The sequence below is a fragment of the Chiloscyllium punctatum genome, chromosome 22 (genome assembly GCF_047496795.1).
Source record: "Chiloscyllium punctatum isolate Juve2018m chromosome 22, sChiPun1.3, whole genome shotgun sequence".
NCBI lineage: Eukaryota > Metazoa > Chordata > Chondrichthyes > Orectolobiformes > Hemiscylliidae > Chiloscyllium > Chiloscyllium punctatum.
The window spans coordinates 40,956,346-40,981,285 of NC_092760.1; the positions used below are offsets into that span (position 1 = coordinate 40,956,346).

A 24,940-nucleotide genomic window follows, 5' to 3' on the forward strand; every position below is an offset into this window, starting at 1 on the left:
GTGTATTTTAGCCCTTCAGTCAGGTAACTCGATTAAACTATATGCTGTTCCAATCTTTTAGTTGTTTTCTGAAAGGAGAAGTTATTCATGAGGCCTCAGCAGTTTATTTGTTTCCTAATATAATTTTCCTTTTGAACATTCACCCTTTTGTGTTTCTGATGGTACAGTGTTTCTGACATGTACACTCCAACCACTGAGCTGGTCCGCCTTGTACGATTCTATGCTACGCCATGGGAACAGAAGAAAGAAATCCTGAACTTATTGTATGCAGATCATGAAAGGTATTGTTGCCTGTTATCCATGTGATGGAAAATATGACAGGTTGATAGCTCCATTGATGAACTGGTTAGGTTAAAATAACACCCAGTATGGCACTGCACATGCTAAATTGAAGGAGAGTAAATGCAGAACTATAATATGCCACCAATATACATGACAGTTAGCCCATAACTCTGGACCGTAGCACCGTGGTTTTAAACAGCTTAGAGACAAAGTTGGAGACCTTGAAATACCAGCTCAAATATATGGAACAGGAATATTGTATACAAATTTATGCAAATAGAAGCACTGCCTTTGCCAAACCACCAACTGAGTATTGGAGTAACATAATGCAACTCTAAAATGAGATGCCAAAGGCAATGTTATTTTTCATGTCTGGTCCCAGTGGTGTGAGGATGACTTTTCATGAAAGAGTTCTGTTTTACATTTTCAGGAAAAAGCATCAGCTGGATGTGGCAGTGAGACGACTGCAATTAATTGATGGACATGTAAGTTTCTGCTTTGAGATCATCAAAGTTGTGGGGTCTGAGTTTGACAGACAATGGCAAATCTAAATTATTATGAAACCCAGGGAGACCAAATGTGAAAAAACCAAACTGTAACCAAGACAAATATAAACTGAACAGACAAATGTTGTTCAGTAGGAACTAAAAAAAAGTTTGAAATAACCAATACAATAAATATGGTTTGCAAACGTATTGACTGTTTCCCGCATCTCGTTTGGCACAGGAACATTCTCCGAAGCCTTTGATAACTCTAGCTTCTTCATGTGGAATTTAGTGCCTTTCTCTCATGCAAGATTTAATCATTATCCATCTTAGTTCCATAAATATGATCATTAAAAATAGGACACTGAATCTCCTCCACTTGTTTCATGACAGTTCTGATTGTGTGACTTCCCAAAGTCGCCTTCATCTGACCGCTCAAAAGAAGCATGGTACATATTATATTCAGGCCTGGTAAAAATTATCCAGTTCTTCAGCATGTCCAGAATGTTCACCCAATTTTCAGAGCTCCCATCCTTTCTAACCAACGTTTGAAATTCACTGAATAATAGGAGTTCCTATGCCTGTTCTCAGCATTGAAATTTAATCTTTTGAGTTATTTTTCTGCCAATCAACTTCAGTTTACCTTGCAACCAAAGGCATAGCTCATTTATCACAGTCTAATGCTGCAGCCAAGAAATCCAATTAACAAATCTCTCTCTCAAACTGCGAACTTACTTTCAATTTGGGATTTTGTCAAAAATCATAGCCCACGAAATTTCAAACAATGCAGGCCATAGATTGCAAGAAGACAGTGTGTAATCTCAGCCATTCAAATCCAAAAGGTTCAGATTCACTGTTTGTTTTGTGCTGAGTCACAGGCTTTCGTGACCCATGTATGTGGGGAACAAGAAAGGCTGCTATGGGAGAAAATAATTCTACACTAATAGACTGTAAGTTGCTACTCTCCGTTAACTTTTTTTTAATCTGTGACATCTTGTTCTAGACACTAGATGAATAGTGCTCTAGATTAGTCTTTTCTTTTTCTCCATAAGTGATCTCACCTTAGATTAATTTGGCTTTCATATCCCTGAGAATTCCCACGTCCCTATTTCCTCAATAGCATCTATCCTTGTCTCAATTTATGAAAACTGGATTAAAATGCACAATAAATTAACAATAAAACCTGTAACTACTGCCAAGTACATAAGATCCTCACTGCAGTTCTCAAAACTAGTATACTGTTATATCAGAAACAGTTCTTATTATATGTTCTTGTTTTTTCACACAGAGGTTGGTACGTGTATGGAATGAGCTCCCAGAGGAAGTGGTGGAGCCTAGTACAATTGCAACATTTAAAAGGCATCTGGATGGGTATATGAATAGGAAGGGTTTGGAGGAATATGGGCCAGGTGCTGGCAGGTGGAACTAGATTGGGTTGGGATATCTGGTCGGCATGGACGAGTTGGACCAAAGGGTCTGTTTCCATACTGTACATCTCGATGACTCCATAACTACGCTGTTTTCATTTCTGATGATTTGGTCAGTTTTTTTGTGTTGGCTTTCTCCCTGATCTCATTTAACATCTTCTAATATATATTTTGCATGCCATTTATTAATTTAAAAATTTATTTTAATTTAACCTATTTTTTCTAATCAACCTGTTCAGAGATGTTATTACACACCTCTGGAGCAGGTGGGATTTAAACCTGGGAACCTGGTCCAGAGGTAGGGATGCTGCCACTGTGCCACTGAATTTATTATAAAATAGAGTCATAGAATGGTTACAGCAAGGAAGGCATTCCAGATGCTAACCACCCACTATGTAAAAAAATCTTTCACTGCCATTAAATTTTTGCCAAGTATAATATAGAATCTCCAGAAATAAGTTAAATATCATTGGGGTCAAAGTTTCTCATGAGTTCTGCAGTCTCCTGTTATTTCCAGTTTTTATGATTAACCTGGCAAGATATTTAGTTTTAGCCAAAGCTAAGCAAAATTTCCAGTCTCATTTAAATCCTCAGAAACTTGGTCTTTTCAATCTGAGTAAAACTTTCCACTCATCATTTGTGATAAACAGTATGGGTGACTGCTTCTATCGCTTCTCCTTCTCTCGCTCTCACAGAATCTCGTAGACTAACTGTGCCTATGACGTTCAACGATCTCATAAGAAAATGTATAACCCCATTCTACAATGGCTTCATATTGATTTTGTTCTTCATAAAGCACGTTTCTATAGCAACGTTGCTTGTATCAAGGTTGAAATGCAGTATAAATTAAATGAACTATTTAATACCTCCAGCACCATTCTATCTTTAGATAAAATAGAAACATTAAAATATAACTGTTTGCAAAATCTGACATTCCTAACATCTCCCTGTGAGACTTAGCGATTAAGAGTCAAGCCATGTATCACAAAAACCCTTGCCATTGTTTGTAGATGGTTAGCTTCTTCCCAATACTTTAATCTGGGCCTCACTGTCTTCATACTAACCAAACCACCTCGGGTGTTGGTATTAAGATTCAGAGTCTATCCTACCCTTCAATACTCCATTTTATCTGAAACAGGCAGTCCCAAAATACAAACTTTTAAACTTTATATTTATAACAAAGGGTGAACCTCTGCCCACTCTCTATGAGCCACATTCTTGGAGCGATAGATGTAAGGATATCCCTTGTCAGAGATCCCACTTGTAACTCAGTCCATCATAAAACAAGTTTGAGGATAGCTTGGACAACAAGGCTTGCTTCCACTGGAGTTTGAGTGTGACTTGATTTAAGTGAAGAGCCTGAATGGTTTTAATAAGGTGAGAATGAAAAAATATTTTTTTGTTGTGGGTTAGTCCAAAAGTAGGGGGCAGAAGGCAGTGGAGGCTGGGCAATTGAATATTTTTAAGACAGAAGTGGATAATTTCTTGTTGCAGAGGAATCAATGATTCTCAGGGTGAGATGGGATTGTGGAATTCAGAATGGTCTTGGCCTTAGTAATTTTGCTGCAATTTTATATGTTTGTGTGGAACTCAGGATCATAGACAATTGCAGAATTACAGAATTGTTCTGTGGATGCAGAAGGAAGCCATTTGAACTCATCATGCTAGCATTGGTTCTTCAAATGAGCATTATAACCTACTGCCTAAATCTTCCCTCCTCCCCATACACTTACAGACTATTTCTATCAAAAATAATCATTCCATTGCCCTCAAATATCTCAATTGAACCTGCCTCCACCATATTTCCTGACATTGTACTCCATACTCTAACAGCACGTATGAAAGTGGTTTCTCTCATATTATTCTTGCTTCTTTTGCACATTTTCTTTATAATGGTGGCGTTATAATGGTGGCGGAGTAGTGGGGCTGAGCCCGGGGTTCATTGGTTCTGTCAGTTTTCTGTCTCCATTTTCTTTCTTTTTACTTTTGCTTTACTTTTGGTTTTCTTTTAAGCCTGGAAAGTGGCTGGTAAAGGAGGAGGCCTCCAGCAATGGTAGCAGTGGCAGCAACATCAAGATGAGCTGGGCACAGCTGAACCCCAGCCTGAGTCTCCCAGTGAGCTTGGAACAGGTCTCTGCTGACTCTCCTGGCCCAGACTCACAGGCTAGGCCGAGGGGCCTGAAGGAGGAGAAAGCTGATCTTGGCCCAGCGTGGCAGTTTTTCTAGTGTGGCAGTCTTGTCCTGGCATGGCAGCCTTATTCTGGCATGGAGGTCTCCTTCCCTTGTGGAGGTCATCTTCGGCTTCCAGGTATTCCAGCTTCCTGGCAGGCGGTTTCAATCAGGAATGGCCTGGCATGGCGATCTTCTTTGGCAGAGGTTCCCAGCATACTATCCAGTGGCCTGGGGTAGTGGTTATATCCTGGCTGCATCTTCAGGATATTCCATTGATCCTAAATCAGCATTCCCTGACCCCACGAGGTGTTAACTGAACTGTGATGAATTTTGTCTTATTTTTACACTTTTAAAAATTGTATATATTACACATGACTTTGATCGTTGGTGGAGATGCCATGGTGGGCCAACTTATAAAACTTTTGACTGTATTTTTCATGTGAAAGTACACATGACAATAAATTTCCATTCTAATCTATTCTACTCATTACTTTAAATCTATGCCCTCTTGTTGTTGTTCTTTTATGAGCAGGAACAGCATCCCCCTATTTATTCCTCATGATTTTGAAAATGTCTATCAAATCTCCTCTCAGGCTTCATCTCCCTAAGGATAACAATCCTAAATTCTCCAATCTATCCTCATAACTGAAGTTTATATTTTCTGGAAACACTATTGTTAACCACTACTGTACTCCCTTCAATGCATCACATTTTTCCAAAATATGGCACCCATAACTGTATATAGTACTCCAGCTGATATATAGAAGGTATACCCAAGTGAGGTAAAACATACCCATATTCAAATGGCTGGATGGGAGCCACACCAATGGAAGTTGAATCACTAAAGGAAAATCAGGTATGTTTGAATTATGTTGCTAGTTTCGCTTATAGTCTGAGATGAATTCAGGATATGCAGTGAAATTTACCTTTGAAATTTATAGGACAATCTAATTCATTTTTGAGAGACAGAAAAATATCCTTGTGCTTCTTCATTGTCTGCTTTTGAGCCATGACCAATAGATGAAAAGATGCAAACTGTGGTTTGACACTGATATTGTCAGCAGCAATGTTCTTACCAAACGGAAAATCACGGAACCTATGCATTGCCTGAATGACTCTGTTGCTCTTTAACATTCTCAATTTTGATCAGAAAACAAAGAATTCTTTGGCCTCTAGGGGAATCAGTAACCCTGACAAAGGGATTATTATTTTATCCCTCAAGTACTTTCTAGTAATCTCTTCAATTTTCTTTTTTTTAGGCCAGATGGATTGCTCGGGAACGTCAGATATTGAACTGGGAGAAGTTGTTTGGAAAGCTGATGGTATGTGATTTTGTCATTCTGAGGAGTACAGTCAGACAGAGAAGTGCATCAGCATAATCCAGGTCCAAGGTTGTCGTTTAGATAATCCAATAATTCATCCAAACTGAATTCCGTTATATCAAGTGATCTGATACCTCAAGCAGTTATTCACAGTTACTCAAAGATGCTAGTAATGAAACTATAACTTACATGAACTTAACAGTCTAATAGAGTGGAATATGGAGGTGACCAAGTATCAGGACAAACTTCTGCCTGGGTCTGGGCAAGAATAGCCATGTGGTAATGTTCTTTCAAGTTCAGTACTCTATGTAAAATGTCAAATTTTAGTGCATATGGGAAGGAAGTACTGAAGCCTGCCAAAACATTTTGAACTTCAGTTTCAGGGCATCATATTTGAAATAACTGCTCAGCACCTCTCTTTGCAACCCAGTACCATCATGGATCTGTGCTTGTCAACCACATCCATCCCTGTGGGAGTTAACGTTGTAAGCATTGTCGCCACACAGGACGGTCATATGCAAGATTGGTTGCTAAACATTTCTACCACATGTCTCATGTCCCATTAATGTTTATCAATTCAATTGAGTCTACCCATGTTGTATTTACAACAGTGTTGCTACCTCTTTCCCATCAGCCAGGGTTTATTGAGCTCAAAAAGGAGCTGCAATACTCTGCAGCTCACACGCCAACAACTCATTGGCCTTTTCTGACAACTAGAAGAACTACACATTGCGTAGCTTTTCATCTAAAACTTGCATGGTGCACCAAAGTCATCACAAAATTGGCTTCAGAGAACACACAAATATCAGGCATGCACATTGTGTAAAGCTTTAGTGGTCACCATCAACTCTACCTCTCTGCCCATAGTGAAACATCTTTCATTTTGAACCCTTTAACTCTTAACTTCTCCCACACTACTTCCATCTTACAAGTAATACATAGAGACAATCACAGCTCTGGAATCCACATATCTAACTGTATCAGTGTGGGCATAGTACCAAGTGAATGTCTGTTAATGCTTCTATCTTTCATCAGGAGAAGAATGTTCATAATCAGCTGCTGGGGATACATGATGAGGAACTGGAATGTGGAATTTTTTGGACATTTTACATTAAAAAAGGATTTACCAAGGTCTAAAGGGACTTGTGATTTCTTGAAATTGCTCAATAGTAATATGAGCTGTGACTCATTTGCTAAAGTCAAGTAGTTTAGGAAAGGAGACAAGCAAAGAGACAGGTGAAATTTATTGCTTCAGTTACTGGACAATTGTGATTGGAAGACAAGGGACTTGCATGCTGACAGTTGTCCAGAAACTCTTTGGGAGTTGATTTCAGTCTTTCCAGAATGCTTGAGTGCATCAGTAGAAGGAAATGACCTCCAAAGTGTGCAATGAGTAAACCTCTCTCTCTCTCTCTCTCTCTCTCTCTCTCTCTCTCTCTCAAAAAAGTAAGAAGAAACCTTAAAGCAGGACAGTCTGCACAGATTTCTGTTAGTGAAGCATTTTTGAGAACATTACTACCTCATAAACCCTGAAAGTTGAATCATTACTTCCATTCAAAGACTTTCATCTAACCAACTTTCCATCTGTTCTGAAGAAGAGTCACAAGACCTGAAATGTTAACTCTGCTTTCTCTCAAATATGCTGCCAGACTTGGTGCATTTCTCCACCAATTTCTGATTTTGTTTCAACTTTCTATCTGAACTGGTCTAGCCTAAAGGTTTTCTATCACTCTATGGTGGTCAGCATTTCAATCTTGTTGACAAGGAAGTGGTCCCATTTTATGCTTTGAATTTGAACCCTTAGCCCACAGTGATATTTTTCTCCTTTTTTCCTTTGAGCTATTTGAGTTGTGTCTTTTGTTTTGGAGGGATTTCTGCCATAAGGAAGAATAGGTTTTATCGTTGATATCTTATTCCACCCTTATGGCATTCATCATGGCCAATTCCAGCCCAATATTATTATGTGCTCTAACACTGTAAAAATTTAAATGCGAGATCATATAGACTGTATAAATCTCATAAGCTTTTCCATATTGATCAATTTCAGTCCTGACACCGTAAGCATTTCAGTACATGATGGCAGACTGTGTATGAATGCATCTCCTGCTACAACATTGAATCAGGAAGTTGGTGGCACTGACACATTTATGCACCTAAAATATAAAATCAATACCCATTGCACCAGTAGCCACATGAATAATGCTGTTTACATTATCATTGTGTTCACAGTGCCATTTGCTGCCCCACTCCGACATTTGGAACACTGCCCTAGTATGAGCTTGGCACATTGCCCTGCTGTGAGCTCAGCTTGTCGCCCCTCTCCTGCACTCGGTTCACTATTCTGCAACGATCAAAATTACTCAGTTATGAATGGTTCTGATCTTTGCTACCTGTCTGGCAGTGATGCATTCAGCAATGTGACTGTTTCAGTTGCAGTGACAGCAGACCCTTTTCATGGACGCATCACCATGAAGAGCATTTAATCCGAACGCTATAAGCTTTTAAGTACAACGTGGCAGGCTACATATGAATGATACTTCTCATAAATTCATCACCATGGACAGGCTTTGCCCCCGCCAAGACTATTTTCACACAAAAAACAATCAGCTGTTTCTTTCTGAAGGAGCCTCGTCAGTGAGAAGTCTGTATTCACCAGAGCTTGGAGCAAATAATTGATTCTGCCATGTATGCATCTCATGTATAGTTGGGTTTGTGAATAGACATGTGTCTCCTTTATGGACAACAGCATTGCACCTGCAAGCATAATTGCAGTGGACTGGGTGTTAATAATAATGTATGACATGCTAGTGAATGCAAAAGAGGTTCCTGCCGATTACAATCCAAAATCCCAACCTGCCTGAAATTACTTAGAAGTTAATAGCAAAATTTAAATTGGTGTCAGAAATCAGAAATTTTGCTTTTCGCCTAACTAATTTCCCCCCACCTGCCTTTCTGAAAGATCAGCACAAATCTGGAACGTTTGTCCTTAATAGTTACAACAAATGATCATGTGACATAAGTTGTCATGTACAAAGCGGGAATGGTGTGAATTTAAGTTTGATTGCTTCTTCCCTCTTAATCTCAAGAGAGTGAGGTATTGTTTGCTTTACTCCTTTCCCTTTTATTCCGGTCATTTACTGAAGTCAACCACGAGGTGTTCCCAAACCTTGTTTATCGGATTCCAATTTTTGAAGATACTAACAGCAAAATTTTTTTTGAGCTGAAATCAAAGAAAGGTTTAGTAACAAAGTATTCAAGCTTTTGAGGAATTGCTTTGCTGTTCCATCCATGTATTTGGAAGGTGTTGGCCTCATGGTGTTATTACTAGTCTATTAATCCAGTGACCCAGGTTATGTTCTGGGGACCTGGGTTCAAATTCTGCCATGGCAGATTTGAATTTGCTGTGATTTTACAACTATTTTTGTTTGAATTTCAGATTTCCATCATCCTCTTATTTTGCTTTTGTATTTGTGGCACTGTGCTAGACTGAATAAACCTTTTCCTTTTTGTTCCTGTGGCAATCTGTCTCTGTGTGCAGACTGCGAAGACTCATGGGCGACGGTGGAAGTTTCGCGTAGAATACCTGAAGAGGAAAGGTGTGATCAGGTAGGTAGAAATAAACCTGTAATTGTCACACTCATTCATTAGTGGTCACAGTGATAGTATGGTGCAGTTTGAAGATGTTTGGTTGTTACTGTTACAGCCTAGAATCTCAACAGTTCATGGGGAGTTCAATTAAGTCTGAAATGAGAAATGGACAAATTGGCTCGGAACTGAACATTGTCTCTAAAGTCACAGTAAGTGAGATTATTTAATTTTTAACTATCTGATAAATTGAACTAATTATCTTTGTCAGAAGTTGTATGTATTGTCTTGCCACTTAAAAGGAGTTTGTGTCAGACTGAAAATTTGATGTACACTTCAAGATCAAATTAAGAAAACTTTAATAAAAATATATAATTCTATGCAACTAGGCTACACAAACAAGGCAGTCCCATTGCTGTTTGTTGACATGATAGCAATAAGACTGTCATATTGGTTTCCATATCCCTGATCGAGGGAAGAGAAAATCTCTCAGGGTCCTAATCCTGACTATATTTCAGTGATCTCTGCCAACATTATTGAACTGATGGTGTTGCACATGTGGTTGAATCACCAGCTCACTCTCATTTTCTATGTTTAGATGTAATTTAGCATTACCCCCACCAACTTCAATGTGTCATGGGCTGTGTACCATTTGTGAGACTTAGGTGGGTATTTCTTATATCTCTTCAAATTTTCCCTTTCTCTTCTTTTCTCTTCCTGACATTCAGCCCTTATCTGTGTGGTGACAGGCACTTTATTCCCAATTCTTTTGGATTGGGCTCTGGGACGGAGAAAGAAGGAGATGCAAAAAGGGCTTGGTTAGGCACATATTATATCAGACTAAGCCTGGGCCTGGGCCAAGTGTATCCTTTGTCCAACACGTCTTCAGGGTTTGTGAATTTAAACTAATAGAAATATTCCTCCATGTCATCTAGTGTTTCTGAAACTGCAGTGTCTATTGAAGTACTGAGCCCCACAAACAAGAATTAAAACAAACTCAATTCCTGGTGTGTCTTGAACTACTGAAATTTCTGATGTTGAAAATGCACAGTGCTGTTAAGAACTTTTTGATCCAGCCACAGAAAGAACTGCAACATGGTTACAAGTCAAAATGATTTATGGCAGTGAGGGAATTTGAAACTGATGGTGTTCTGCGTGTTTGCTATCTGTCTCCTCCTAAGTGGCAGAGGTTACAACGTTTCCAAGTGCTCTTCAAGGAGGCTTGATGAATTGGTTTGGTGGGTATTGTAGAGAGTGCCTACTCCTGCCATTGTACATCAGTATGGAGGGAGTGAATATTGAAGGTGATGGATTTTGTGGGTTCAAGTAGGCTACTTTGCTCTATATGGTCTTGATTTTGACAAGGATTGTTGCAACTGTCCTCATTCACATAAATGGACACTATTTCTTCACAGTCCTGACTTGCTTCTTTTAGATGGTAACTAAGATATGAGTTCTCAGCCTCTCACCTGTTATTGCTCATGGTTTTGTACTGCTGCCTCATCAGAAAAGGCTGACAAATCTCCTTTTCTAAAAGAAGTTAGTGATACACATGAAGATCTGGACCCCCTGTGGGGTCTCTCCGTTCCACGATCAGTCAATAAACACTCGCGATCAGTCAATAAACATTCGCAATCGGTCTGGTTCTTTAAGACTTCATTCTTCATTTCATCATACGGCCGGGCACAGATCATCCAGAAATACAGAGGTTATACACTTCTGTGTTCTTCAGAGGAGCTGCACACATGGCTTAAAATAAAGACATTTTTATACTTTTCTTATAGAAATGTACAGGCTATGATCGCATAGTATGTTCAGACAATTACCCATCAATACATGATATTGCTTTATTTAACAGTTACTTGGTCCAATGATTTTTTCGGGGAACCAACTTTGTTTTCCAACACTCAGGCGATCCTTATCTCACACACTGAGCCATTGCACCTGCATCTGAAGGTCAGTTAGGAAGGTCAATAATGTCTTATCTAGTCTACTTATTTCTATGCTGTAGAGGAAGCATTGTCTGCTTATCTCTATTGAAGCAGACTGTGGTTAGTCAATTATGCAGCTACAGCAGAATTAGCAGTTAGTAACTTAAAAGCCATTTTATGCAGCTTTTAGCAGAAATGCCAATTTGCACCCTAGAAGCCATTTTGTCATGTTATTTGCATCGAGAAGCCATTTTACTGCTACCCAAGTTATTAAGAACATCTGTTAAGCAGTTGTTCCTGACAACAACTAGTTACCTCAACCTGTATTCAGGTTTCAGATCCTCACAGGTGGGTTTTTAAAGCAACTGGATAGTTTTATGGTCATCATTATTGGGACGAACTATTAATTACAAGTTTTCATTGTTTAATAGTATTTAAATTCCACCAGTAGCTAAAATGAAATTTGAACTTGTATCTCTGAGTATTAGCTGGAGCCTTTGGTGAGTCTAATAACATGACTACTAAACTACTAATTCTAAATGTCAGGTTTGGTTGTGATATTTCCTTCACAATCAAACAATTCAGCACTCACCATCTTGGCTCTTACATCAAGCTTATTTATTTGATGAAATAGCAATGGACAATTGGCACAACATTACTCCTAAAGTATGAAAATTGAATAAAACTACAAAATGAACATTATCAATAAATTGTGTGACAAAATCAAAATTTCAAGAGCAGCAAGATACAATTTTCAGCTATTCCAAAGGCTGATATCTTGATTTCAATATAAGGCATCCAGACATATTTTCTATTCCAGACTATCATATCTTGATAGTATATAGAAAGTTTCTACTGTGCATGGAATATGTTTCAGATTTGTTGCTGAGTAATGTATAAGCAGATTGGTATTACTGCCCCTGAAGGAATCCCGACAGAGCCTGATTAGCAGCGAGGATCAAGAGGCTGATACAGGGAAAGGAAATGAGAATGAGGAAGAGAAGACAGATGACAGTGATTTGGAGGAAACTAAGGCCCCAATGGAGAGCGTAAGTACTTTTCAGAACCTAAAGAAGCTGTGTATTGTATAAATGTAGTGAGCAAAGAAAGTAAAACAATTTACATTAGCAGATTTTTTTTCACAACTTGACAATGTCTGGAATGTCTCACAGCCAGGGTAGTACATTTCAAGAATAATATGTTAAAATTTCAGAATACATTGCAGCAATACTAGTTTCCACAGAAAATATTGTGATAAATGACCAGTTAATTGCTGTGTAATGTTGATCAGCATAATGGTAAGAAAACTGGTGGAATTTCTGGCCGGGAATACTACCCCACCAATTCCACCTCTTTTAAAATGTCAGAACAAAAGGGGTTGATGCGCAAAATTTTGCTGATGAGTGAAAAAAGCAAGTGAGACCCAGCAGAAGAGAGTTCTACCTAAAATTTCAAGTATCTTGCTATCCCAGGCTCAGGAATTCTAACACTGAAATGTTTAGATTAGATTAGATTACGTACAGTGTGGAAACAGGCCCTCCGGCCCAACAAGTCCACACCGGCCCGCCAAAGCGTAACCCACCCATACCCCTACATCTACATCTACCCCTTACCTAACACTACGGGCAATTTAGCATGGCCAATTCACCTAACCTGCACATCTTTGGACTGTGGGAGGAAACCGGAGCACCCGGAGGAAACCCATGCAGACACGGGGAGAACGTGCAAACTCCACGCAGTCAGTCGCCTGAGGCGGGTAAAGTAATACAGTAATCTGAATTCAATGTTAAAATTACATATAAATTTTTCTTTCCAAGTCACATCAACAAGGCCAAACTTAATGCATGAATTGTACTATTTGAGATAGAATAAAATCTTGCTTCACGTTGGTCACAGATGGTTACATCATATGGTTAAATCAAGTCAAAATAATTTTTGATTTTTCCAACATTAAAGTATGACTAAAATTTTATATCGTTATGTAGTTCTGTGCTTGCTCTGATACTAACATTTCCATTTCCATACTAACATATTCTTCCCTTTACTAGCCTCAGTCCTGCTTGTTCGTTTTTTCTGCAGTTTCCATTGGAGGGTGAGAGCACTTTTTTAAAGATAGACACTATTGATAGAGAAACACAAACTGAGGGACAGACAGAGGAGCAGGGAACCTGGACAGGTGACCCTCTCCAACATAGGTAAGTAGTAGTCGTACAGAAAAAACAACTAGCTTGTTACTAACCATAGACCTTAAACATGCAAATGTAACCTTTTTTTATCCAGCTAAATGAGGAGGAATTCCAGGACAAGCACTAAAGGAGTAAGAGTAGACTATATGGCTTATCAAGTCTGTTCTAACATTTAATCTAATTATGGCTGATCTTGGGTTTCACTTCTCTTTCTGTCTGCTTTCCATATCATTTAGTTCCCTGAACAACCAGTATCTGTCTATCCTAGCCTTAACTGTATTCAATACTGGAGCATTCACATACCTCTGTGGGAGAGAATTCCGTAGATTCACAACTTTTGAATGAAGTAATTTCTTCTCGTCTCAGTCCTTATCCTAATACTATGCCCCTGTGTTTTAATTTTCTGACCAGACTCTCCTAGCAATCTACACTATCAACCCCTTCAGAATCTTGTATGTCTCAAAGAGATCACCTCTTATTCTTCGAAACTCTGGAACATATAAGCCCAATTTACTCAGCAAGTTACAGTCCCACAGTGAAGGTATCTTCCCCACTGAAGAAATATGAACTGCATAGAATTGCAAAGGATGTATTCTTTACCCTATTCATTAAAGTTAAACTCTGGACTGAATTTTACCAGAAATCAGTTAAGTATCAATTTCAAGAGTTCCATGAGGATTTCTCTCCATGATCACAAGTGAGTTTTTTTCATGCTATTCACTGCAATTAATCTCACCACGCCCCACTCTGCTCTGGTTATCCTATCTTCCCTCTTGCCAGAGGCAGAAATACTTGCCACTGCTGGAACTTCCCAGCTTCCCAGCATCCTCAGTACCAGTTTTAAAGCCCAGCCACACACCAGATCAAGCACTGCCAGGCAGGAGTTTCCCTTCAGTGCACATAGTGGAGGAGAGCCAAAAAGATATGGTTCTGAGGGCAAATAGCTGGCACAGCTGGCACTTCATTGTAAATACAAGTGTAATTTCATAAGTATATTGCTAGTTAAGAACCAAGCTACACGGGTGACTGTCCTTCGTGTTACCTGTCCTTTGTCATCCCATCTTAGAAGCTGTTCAGGGAGTGCTATTTTTTTCCCCAGTGCCCAGTCTAACATAACATCATCTTATTGCTCTTCTGGAAAGATTTTAAATGTTTGAAAACATTCCCTTTCATGCAGCAACTGCAAAAGAGAAGAAAAAGCAAACAAAAGCAGTTTGTATTACTGGGAACAGACAGGGGCTGTTTGCCTTACAAGCGGCAATGAAGATACAATCAATGAGTGGTCACTGCAGCCAGCTCATATCTATTGGAACTAGATGATAATTAACTACCAACTGGCTTGTTGCACCTGATTCTGCTTTGCACTGACATGCAGAAGATAATGTTCCTCCCTGTTTGGGCTGTACTGCAATCTCTAAGCATTAGAATCTCACCTACACCAGGTATATCGTCTGATCCTGGTCAAAGAATGGGTGGCATTGTTTCTATGCTCGGCCTCATTCAGGAGGTTACATAATAGAGTCATCAAACGTGGTTGCAAAGGGTCAGTCTTGTGAGGCATCAAGCCCTTCAAACAAAGCAGGAACTTGAGGATTTTCAAGGATACATACATCATGATAGCTCCTGAGGAAGCTGTCACAGACTTCTAAGATATAGAAACTTTTAGTTTCATAAAAGTTTTGCCCAAATGTCACCCAATCCTTCAGGTTGCAGATCCCACTCCAGAGACTCTGCCTCAGGACATCCTCAGCTTACAGGAACCGTGCACCTCATGTGTTGGGAGAATAATAGAATTGAGGGTGACGGACTCTCACAACCTGATGGTACCTTCAGCTGTGGTCTCTTTCTGTAGAGGCTGTACAGCATCTGCTGAGATTTACTGTTTATCCTGAACCTGGTAACATATCTGTGCCTTTAGCGTATGGAATCAACAGTAATGCTAATCTCTGCTATGGCTGGATCTATTGGTCATGTCTCCAGTGAACTTTGGTAGGAAATATAAGAAAAAGAAAAGATCCTCAGATGTACATCTCTATGACTCTATGTGGGCAGACAGCAGTTGCATCACTCAGAAATGAATGTGAAGTTCCTCCTTACTGCCGGACATAGAGAACTCTGACAAAGAGGACCATGGAATACCTGTACATTCACCTTTGACATCGGGTCCCTATTCTAATGACTGCAGCACAATCCATGTTGCACAAATTCCATGGGAGATTGTAAAGTGCAGTATAATTACTGATGCCTTATTTTCCCCACTCCACCATGCAACCCAAGAAAGGCAGCATGTTGGCAAATATTTCATGGTGAGAAAAAAATCAGCTTTGTGTCCTTGTGAAGCCTTTCTGATCTTGGATTGTCTTTGGGAATTGTGGCATACAAGTGTCACTTGTCAGGTCACCTGTATTTCCTTTTGCTTCACAGAAATGACAATGTTCAGTCAGCAATAACCAATGATGTGATCATGTTTGCTTGTGATGAAGATTTGTAACCTACCCAGTTGTGCACTGCATGTACTTCACATTCAGAGTGCTATGATTGCAGGTGATTTCAACCTGTACTGTTTAAGTGGCTGATAAAGTGCCACTTGAAGGGCTTTACATTGCTCACAAGTAGAGCCTGTGTGCTCAGACAGAAATAAGCCTCTTATTCAGCCAATATCGGGCAGGGTAGCAAATATTTTCCACTTCTATCGTGCATTTATGATTTGCATGAGTATAGAAGACAATTTTCAAAACTTGCTTGGAGAATTGGACATCTTTATTTCAACGTTGATTCTATGTATTTCAATTAAATCATCTCTGACTCTTTTAAACTCCAAAGGACATAGCCAACCCGTCTCTACTGTCCTGATAAGGCAACCTGTTCACTTCAGGTATTAGTTGAGTAAATCTTTTGCTGTTAATACTTTGGAAAGCCGTTTATTATTTTGTAAGTATGATGACCAGTATTCCAGATGCAGTCTCACCGCCGCCCTGTATAACTGAAGCATTATCTCCCTAATCTTGCATTCGATCCCTTTGTAATAAATCATAACATTCTATTAGCTTTTCTAATTTGTTGCTGTACTTGCATACTAATCTTTTACAATTCACTGGGACACCGAGACTCCCCTGCATCTCCGAGTTCTGCAACCCATCATTAATTAAATAATTTTTTAAAAATTTGTTCTGCCAAAATTGTAAATTTTGCACTTTCCCACACTGTACTCTATGTACCAGAAAAATGCCTGGCAGATGGAGTATAATATGAGAAAATGTGAAGACAGGAAGAACAAAAAGCAGGATATTATATAAAGGATGATGCCTGCAGACTTACAAGGTATGGAGGGTTTTTAGTGTTCTGTGCATAAGTCACAAAAAGTATGCGGGTGCAATATACAATGAAGAAGGTTGCTGGAATACTAGCCTTTGTAACGAGTGGAATTGAACATAAGAGGAAGGATGTTATGTGGGCCTGGGTGAAAGTGCGCCTTGAGTACTGCGTGCAATTTTTGTCTTTATATTAAGGAAAGATGTAAATGCATTGGAAATATTTCATCAGAAGTTAACTAGATTGATACATGGAATGAGCAGGTTAACTTATGCGGAAAGATTGATAGACTGCTCTTGTTTGCACTGGAGTTTAGAAGAGTGAATGGTGATTTGATTGAAGTATATAAAATCCAGAAGTCTTGACAAGGTGGTCATGGAATCATGTTTCCTGTTGTGGGTGAGTCCAGAACTAAGAGCACTGTTTAAAATTAAGGGACACCCTTTTAGGTCAGAGATGAAGAGACTTTTTTTTCCTAGAGGATTGTGCAACTTTGGAGCTCTCTCCCGAGAAGGTGATGGAATCAGTATTATTGAATACTTGTAAGGCAGAGCTAAATAGATTCTTCTTCAGCAAGGGAATCAAAGGTTATGGGCAGTAATTGGGAATGTGGAACCTGAAACACAAACAGATGAACCCTGGAAAGTGGAGCAGACTACAGGCGTTGAATGGCCTACATCTGCTCCTCACTCATATATTTGTATATTTTCATTCCACATCATCTACTTTTGCTTCTAAGAATATTTTGCAGAATCATCCTAAAAGCTTCAAAGATTATCCTAAAATTGACTGTGTCATTATATTTGGCCCTCCTCTTGAAAGAAAATCAAATCTATTTGTGCAATGGTCTCAAGCATCCAACAAAGGGCTACTAAACAGTTTTGTTAAATTGTGAAACAGTAAGCTTGTTATATAAGGATAAATGCAAAAGGTTTAGCCTTTTAGTGTATGACTTAATTCAACTGGAATGCTGATCAAAAAATCAGATGTGACTGTTGCATGACTCATTTGTGGAGTTCCTGCTTTCCTAGTGTTTAAATTTAATGACCACGCATTAGAAAGTGCATGAATTGAATCTGCATCCAGTTCTTTGATCAACTCCCCATTCAAGTGAGATTCTGTCATGGATGTGAGATCTTAAAATTTATCTTTTGGGCTGCAAAGTTTCACATTCAATTCCAAAGGCTGTCACTTTATAATGACACTTTATTTTGTTCGATTCATCATGGACATTAATAGTACAGACGACTTGAATTATCTTTCTTTAGATCTGAGTAGTGCTGGAAAAGCGGAGCAGGTCAGGCAGCATCCGAGGAACAGGAAAATCGACGTTTCGGGAATACCTTTTGCCTAGTTTCTAATGTGCAAATATTTATTTTAATTCAGATTTCTCTGTGTGACAGTGAGTAAATTTTATGGCCCCTTTGAGCAAGGTCTGTCTTGTCAACTTATCTATCAACAAGAATGTCACCAGATACAGCTTATACAGGACCCAGAGAACAAGCAAAACAGAAAATCACGAAAACAAGTCAAAATAAATACCGATAAACAAGGTAGGATGAAGATTCATATCTGACTTGTGTCTCTATGTATAAAAACAGGGCATTCAGGGAAGTAATTGAACACCCACTTAACCACTTTAAAGACAGCACTTCCCAAACTTGCACAGTGATTGCTGGTTAATGGTAGATATCAGAGTGGTTCTCAAGTGACTCGCTTGGCTCGGATTTTCTGAAATTTTGTTTAACCCAACTAAAGATCTCTGACACGATATTCTGATCAGGGCTCCTTCAGTGATGTGGAGCCATACTTCCATTCTTATAAGTCCCCTCATAATGCAGAACTGTTAGGGGAAGACAAACCAAACCCCCTTTTTCAAACAGTCAGATACAATTATTCTGTAATTTAAAACAGAATGACATAGATCCAATTTGACAGCCGCTGTGAAATCGTAAGAATGTAAGTTAAGTGTAAGATTAGGATGCCAGGAGGCTACAGTGGGTGGGAAGAAGAATGCCTCTTACCCTATACTTGAACTCACTTGAGTGACGTATTAAAAACAGTGCAACAGATTCACTCTTGGGTCTAGGCAGGATCAAATGTAATGATCATTAGAGCACCTTGCGTATTCTCTTGGAGTATAACACTCCACTGCTATCGCTATCTCTCTCTCTCTCTCTCTCTCACTCACTCACTCACTCACTCACTCACTCACTCGCTCACTCGCTCTCACACACTCTTTCAAGAGGGAGCGGCTAAACGGATGGAAATGGGATACTGAGATTGCATAATCAGCCATGATCATATTGAATGGTGGTGCAGGCTCAAAGGGCCAAATGGCCTACTCCACCTCTTTTCTATGTTTATAGAATCATACAATTTTATAATACAGAAGCAGGCCCTCATTCCATCCTGTCTGTACCAGCTCTCGAAAAAGCTACCCAGATAATCCCATTCTCCAGCCCTCTAGATTTATCACTTTCAAATATATATCCAGCTCTCTTTTGAAACCTGGTATGGAATCCACCTCTACCATCCTCCCAGGCAGTACATTCTCAAGCCTAACAACTCTCTAAGTAAAGGGGGTTCTCCTTCTAACTCTCTTGCAGACAATCTTGAAATTGTGATCCCTAGTTACTGGCATACCAACTAGTAGAAACAGAATATCCTTCTTTATCCTATCAAAATTGTTCATAATTTTAAATACTTCAGTAAGGTCACTTCTTCTCTGCTCCAAGGAGAATAAGTCCAATTTCTCTAGTTTTTCTTTGTATCTAAAATCCTTTGATCCTGGTATCATTCCAGTAAACCTCCTTTGCACTCTCTCCAGGGCTTTAACGTCCTTCTTTAAATTAGGTGCCTATTTCTTTAGGAGGTATGTGATGGTTTTAGAGAGGAATGCAGAAGCAATTTCCAAGAATGGTTTCAAGGATGAGACTTCTGCTACGTGGCTATATTGGATAAGCTGGGGGTTGTTCTCCTTAAAGAAGATTGGGAGGAGATTTCGAGTTGCTCAAAATCATGAGGAATCTGAACAGAGTATATTGGTGGAAGGGTATAAAACCAGAGGACACAGACTTAAACTGATCAATAAAAGAATCAGTTGTGACATGAGGAATAACGTTTTAGACAGTGAGTAGTTAGGATCTTGTGAATGTGTGGTGAAGACAGGTTCAGTAGTGGTTTTCCAAAGTAATTTGGATAAGCATCTGAAGAGAGAAAATTTGTTGGGCTATAGGAAAAGGGATGGGGCGAACTGAGTTGCCCTTGCAGGAGCTAACATGGACATATGGGCAAAATGATCCTTCTGTGCTAACCATCCTAGCATTCTGTAGCATGTGTATTGAGAATAGTACACCTGCTTTTTTAACACTCTCCCTAACTCATTAACACCGACTGCAGGATGTCAGCTCTCTTCACCCATTTCATTGGTTCTGACATAGATCAGAGCTTCTCCATTCTCTTGCAGAATATTCAACACCATTTCATTGGTGTTCCTTCCCTTGGTAACACACCATACAATTCTGACGTCAATAGTAGTAAAACAGCTTAACTAGATCAATGGCTATTGAATTCCCAATAAACACTGATCCCTTGTGTATAATAATACCAATAAACCTGAAGAAAATAACTAAAATAAAACAAAATCCTGCAAACACAATAGGCTCGGCAGCATTTGTGGAGACAGAAATAGAGTTAACATTTCAAATCCAATACAATTCTTCTATGGAACTGAAGAGAGATAAAAATGTGATGTTTTTATCCTGTTGAAAAAGGGAGAGTGGGATGATCAGGTAGAGAGAAAAAAAAAGAAAGGAGTGTTTAGAGTTTGAGAAAGATTAAATGACAAAGTTGTTATGGAATAAAAGGCAAGAGGAGTGGTAATGCTTGGATAAAAGTAATGAATCATTTGTCGAGAATAAGTGCTAATGGCAGAATAAAGTACAACTCTGAAAGCAAGGACATGAAAACAAGATTCAGAATACTTGGCAAATACTACACAAATCAAAGTGTGGAATAGAAGTTGTAGAGTTCAGTATTGAGTCCAGCAGGGAGTAAAGTGCCCAATTGAAAGATGAGGTGCTGTTCTTCAAACTTGTTCTGGGCTTAGGATCATAGAATCATTCAGTACAGAATTCATTGGAAGATTGCAGTGGGCAAGGAACAAAGTAGTGAAATAACATGACAAGCAACTGGAAGGTCGGGTATGCTTGTGGACTTAGTGGAGGTGTTTTGGAAAATAGTCACCTAGTTTGTGTTTTGCCATTGTAAATGTAGAGGATTGCATTTTTTATTAATTCATGGGATTTGTGCAACACTGGCTGAAATAGCATTTAGCATCCATTGCTTATTGCCCTGAAATGGAGTGGTTTGCCATTTCAAAAGGCAGTTATGAGTCAACCACATTGCTGTAGGTCTGGAGTCACATGTAGGCCAGACTGGAAAAGGATGTCAGATTTCCTTCCCAGAGGACATTAGTGAACCAGATCTATTTTTAATGACAAACAACAGTGGTCATCACAAAGCTAGTTTTTAATTTCAGATTTTTATAACCATTTGAGATTTGAAGCCATGGCCCTTGAGCACTAGTCTGGGACTGTCTTGCTAGTCTAGTGATATTCACTACACCACAGTGAGCCATGAAAACACTAAACTAAATTGAAAGGGGTACTGCTTGACTGGGAAGGAGTGTTTAGGCCGTGGAGTGTGAGGATGGAGGAAGTAAAAAGGCAGGTGTTATACCTACTATGCTTACATGGAAGGGGATGAAGAGTTGAGAAAACTTGTCAAAGGTATTGAAGTGAGAATGGTCCCTTTGAAATATAACAATGGAGGCAGATGGAGGAAATGTTTGGTGTTGTCATCATTCTGGAAGTGGTAGGAATGGTAAAGGATGACCTTTTGAATGTGGAGGATGGTGAGGTAAAATTAAAGATAAGGGGAACCCTATTCTAGGAAGAAAGGGAAGAAGTGAGGGCAGGAGTCCAGCAGACGTGCTGGATATGATTCTGAGCTGCGTTGACTACACTACAGGGGACTCCTTGGTGAAGGAAAAGGGAAGGCATGACAGAATGCTGTTGTGGAAAATATCATCAACAGAACAGAAGCAATAGAGATGAAGAAACTGGGATAATAGGATGGAAAACTTGGAGAAATCAGGATATGAAGAATTTTAGGACTTGTGGGATGTGGTACACTAAAAATGAATATCGTTAATAGCCTAACCCCAGAAATGGAGCTTGATTAATCAAGGAAGGGAAAGGCAGTGTCAGAGATGGACTGTGCAAATGTGAAAGAAGGGTAGAAATTGGAAGGGAAATTGCTGAACATTTTCAGTTCTGGACAAAAGCAGGAAGGAGCACCAATACACTGACTAACGTACCAGAAAAAAGTGTTGGGTTAAAAGATCTGAGTTGGATTGGAACAAGAAATGTTACTCACTACCCATGAAAATTTAGGCCAAGCTAGGCCCCATTCAGTTATCCATAGCAAAGTTTATTTGGACAGAGTGAGACGTACAGTCATAGAAATGTCCAGCACAGAAACAGACCCTTCGGTCCAACTCGTCCATGCTGACCAGATATCCTAAAGTAATCTAGTCACATTTTTCAGTACTTGGCACACATCTCTCTAAATCCTTCCTATTCATATACCCATCCAGATGCCTTTTAAATGTTGTCTTTGTACCAGCCTGCACCACTTCCTCTGACAGCTCATTCCATACATGCACCACACTCTGCATGAAGAAGTTGCCCCTTAGATCCCTTTTTAAATTTTTCTCCTCTCACCTAAACCTATGCCGTCTAGTTCTGGACTCCCCAGCGGAGGGAAAAGACTTTGTCTGTTATTCTATCGAAGTCCCTCATGACTTTATAAACCTCTATAAGGTTACCCCTCAGATTTTGATGTTCCAGGGAAGACAACCCCAGCCCATTCAGCCTCTCCCAATAGTTCAAATCCTGGCAACATCCTTGTAAATCTTTGCTGAACCCTTTCAAGTTTCACAACATCTTTCCGATAGGAGGGAGAACAGAATTGCACACATTATTCCAAAAGTGGCTTAACCAATGTCCTACACAGCTGCAACATGATCTCCCAACTCGATACTCTGACAAATAAAGGAAAGCATTCAAAACGCCTTCCTCACTATCCTAGTCTGCAACTCCACTTTCAAGGAACTATCAACTGCACTCCAAGGTCTCTTTATCCAGCAATTCTCAACCCCCCCCCCCCCCCCCCCCCCTCGCAGGACCTTTCCATTAAGTGTATAAGTCCTTCTCTGATTTGTCTTTCCAAAATGTGGCATGTCATATTTTATCTAAATTAAATTCCATCTGCCACTCCTCAGCCCATTTGCCCATCTGATCAAGATCAAAGTTGAGGGGAAATTACTCAATAGGTAATCAAGCTTAGCCAGATGGTGGAAGATGATGGCAGATAGGGACTATATGGTCCTCCATTGAAGGAAGAACCTGAGTGCTCTTGGAACACTCTTTCAAGGGGTGAAACTCTAGAGAAAGATTGGAAATTCATTCTGCAGAAGAGGCAGTTAGAATCAGGGAACTGGATATTGTTGAAATTACATTGGATGTTTGAAGAATCATGAATATAGATGGGAAGACTAGAGAGAGAAAGAAAAACAGGATAGGTTCAATGAGTCAGGAACAGGCTGAAATGATGGGTTGATCAGGACAGTTCCAATAAGAATATTGCACATAATATAACGTACTGTGAATTCAGTGCTGTATTCTGATTGATTGGTGTCATGACACTAATTTAGGAATATCGGAGCATTGGAACACAAGTAGACCATTCAGCTCATCAAGCCTGCTCATCATTTACTTGGATCATGGGTGGTCATCTATCTCAATGCTCAATACGGTTTTTTTTTAATGTTGACAGATTTGCCTGCCACAGGGTCTACACCTGGAATATTAAAAACATCAGAAGTAACCAAGAGTGATTTTGCAAAGTCAGCCTTGGAGTCTGTACTGATTGGGTAAATTATGCCTTTCAACTAACTATTTTCACTGAAAATGTTCCATGAAAGTGATTTATGCTGGGATGCAATCCCTAGTGATGCATGCCCTGTAGTATCTCCTAAGAGTGGATATTTTTCTGTTGTAAACCTAGACCGTAAGTCATAACAGGATACTTTCCAACAGTTGCTCATACAGGTGAGCTCAGGTCTCAGCTGCAGAAGAGTCTTCAGGTTTCAGGAAAGCTGCCATTGCAGCCAGTATGACAGAAGGGGCTTTAATACACAGCAATATTGCTTAAATTTAGTTAATATTCTTCTAGGTCAGAAGAATACTTAAGTGACCTGGTCTGAAAGCCTGTTCTTAGAGTTGACTTCTCATGTATCACAAGAAAACCAGCAAAATATCAAAGATTGAGTATTATTATAAAAAGAGCATCTGGTCAAGCTTGGCACAACTAGTCATTTGGTTGAAATCACTGTAAAAGTACTTGCCATTTAATTGCTACTTACTTACCTCTTGTCTTCAACCTATATGATTTCTCACATTCTCTAAACCTTTTTGCTTTGACTGATCAATTTAGAAAAACATCCTTTACTTACTATATGCCATACAAAGAAAATAAAAGGAAAATCAAATGAAATTGACAGTGAGACTTTAGGGATATAAAGCTCCCATTTTCTTATTGATGAAACTGTTTAATTTTTTTATTTTATCTTAGTACTTGTGGAGCAAAGTTTGAAATGGTGCTATCAGGAGATAAGGAGGATTCTTCTATGCTGAAGGTGTTGCTTTTCCGCGAACAGCAAGGTGTGATTGCCGAAGGGGAGTTCAGATTGCCAGAGGTAGCAATAACACATTGCTGTTATTCTAATGATTATTTTAAGAATTTAATCTAATTTTTCTTGTGAATTGTGTACCTTACATTCTATCTGGTCATGACACCTGTTCTTCCAGGACTATAGGCTTGTTGAGCTGGGAACTGTCCAAGGAATGTAAATTTCTTCTGACAGTTTTTGCTTTTTCTCCTGTATCTTACCTACTTTATGACATGGTTCACCTCTGGGTGAAGCAGGGATCAAACCTTCACACATCTAAAGTGTTATATCAGCAGAGCTGTCATCAAATCTGTCTGGCACCCTTTTGAATGAGAGAAAAGTGCATTGCAAAAGGATCTGAAATGTGGGGACACAATCTTGAGGATGGTCTTGCATATAGGTACGACAACAAGCATTCCCCCTCAACATCAGCCCTAGAC

General features: G+C 39.3%; 1 protein-coding gene across 1 annotated transcript in view; it reads left to right on the forward strand.

The window, feature by feature from the left end:
* The window catches only part of LOC140493557 (uncharacterized), a 61,892-nt gene that overhangs the window by 14,927 nt on the left and 22,025 nt on the right, over nt 1-24,940 (forward strand). The window contains exons 5-14 of the mRNA XM_072592113.1: nt 168-281; nt 713-767; nt 5,626-5,688; nt 9,227-9,294; nt 9,392-9,485; nt 12,131-12,253; nt 13,284-13,399; nt 18,089-18,255; nt 23,606-23,702; nt 24,404-24,527. Of these exons, the coding sequence (XP_072448214.1) occupies nt 168-281; nt 713-767; nt 5,626-5,688; nt 9,227-9,294; nt 9,392-9,485; nt 12,131-12,253; nt 13,284-13,399; nt 18,089-18,255; nt 23,606-23,702; nt 24,404-24,527 (1,021 nt within the window). The remainder of the gene's footprint in view (nt 1-167; nt 282-712; nt 768-5,625; nt 5,689-9,226; nt 9,295-9,391; nt 9,486-12,130; nt 12,254-13,283; nt 13,400-18,088; nt 18,256-23,605; nt 23,703-24,403; nt 24,528-24,940) is intronic.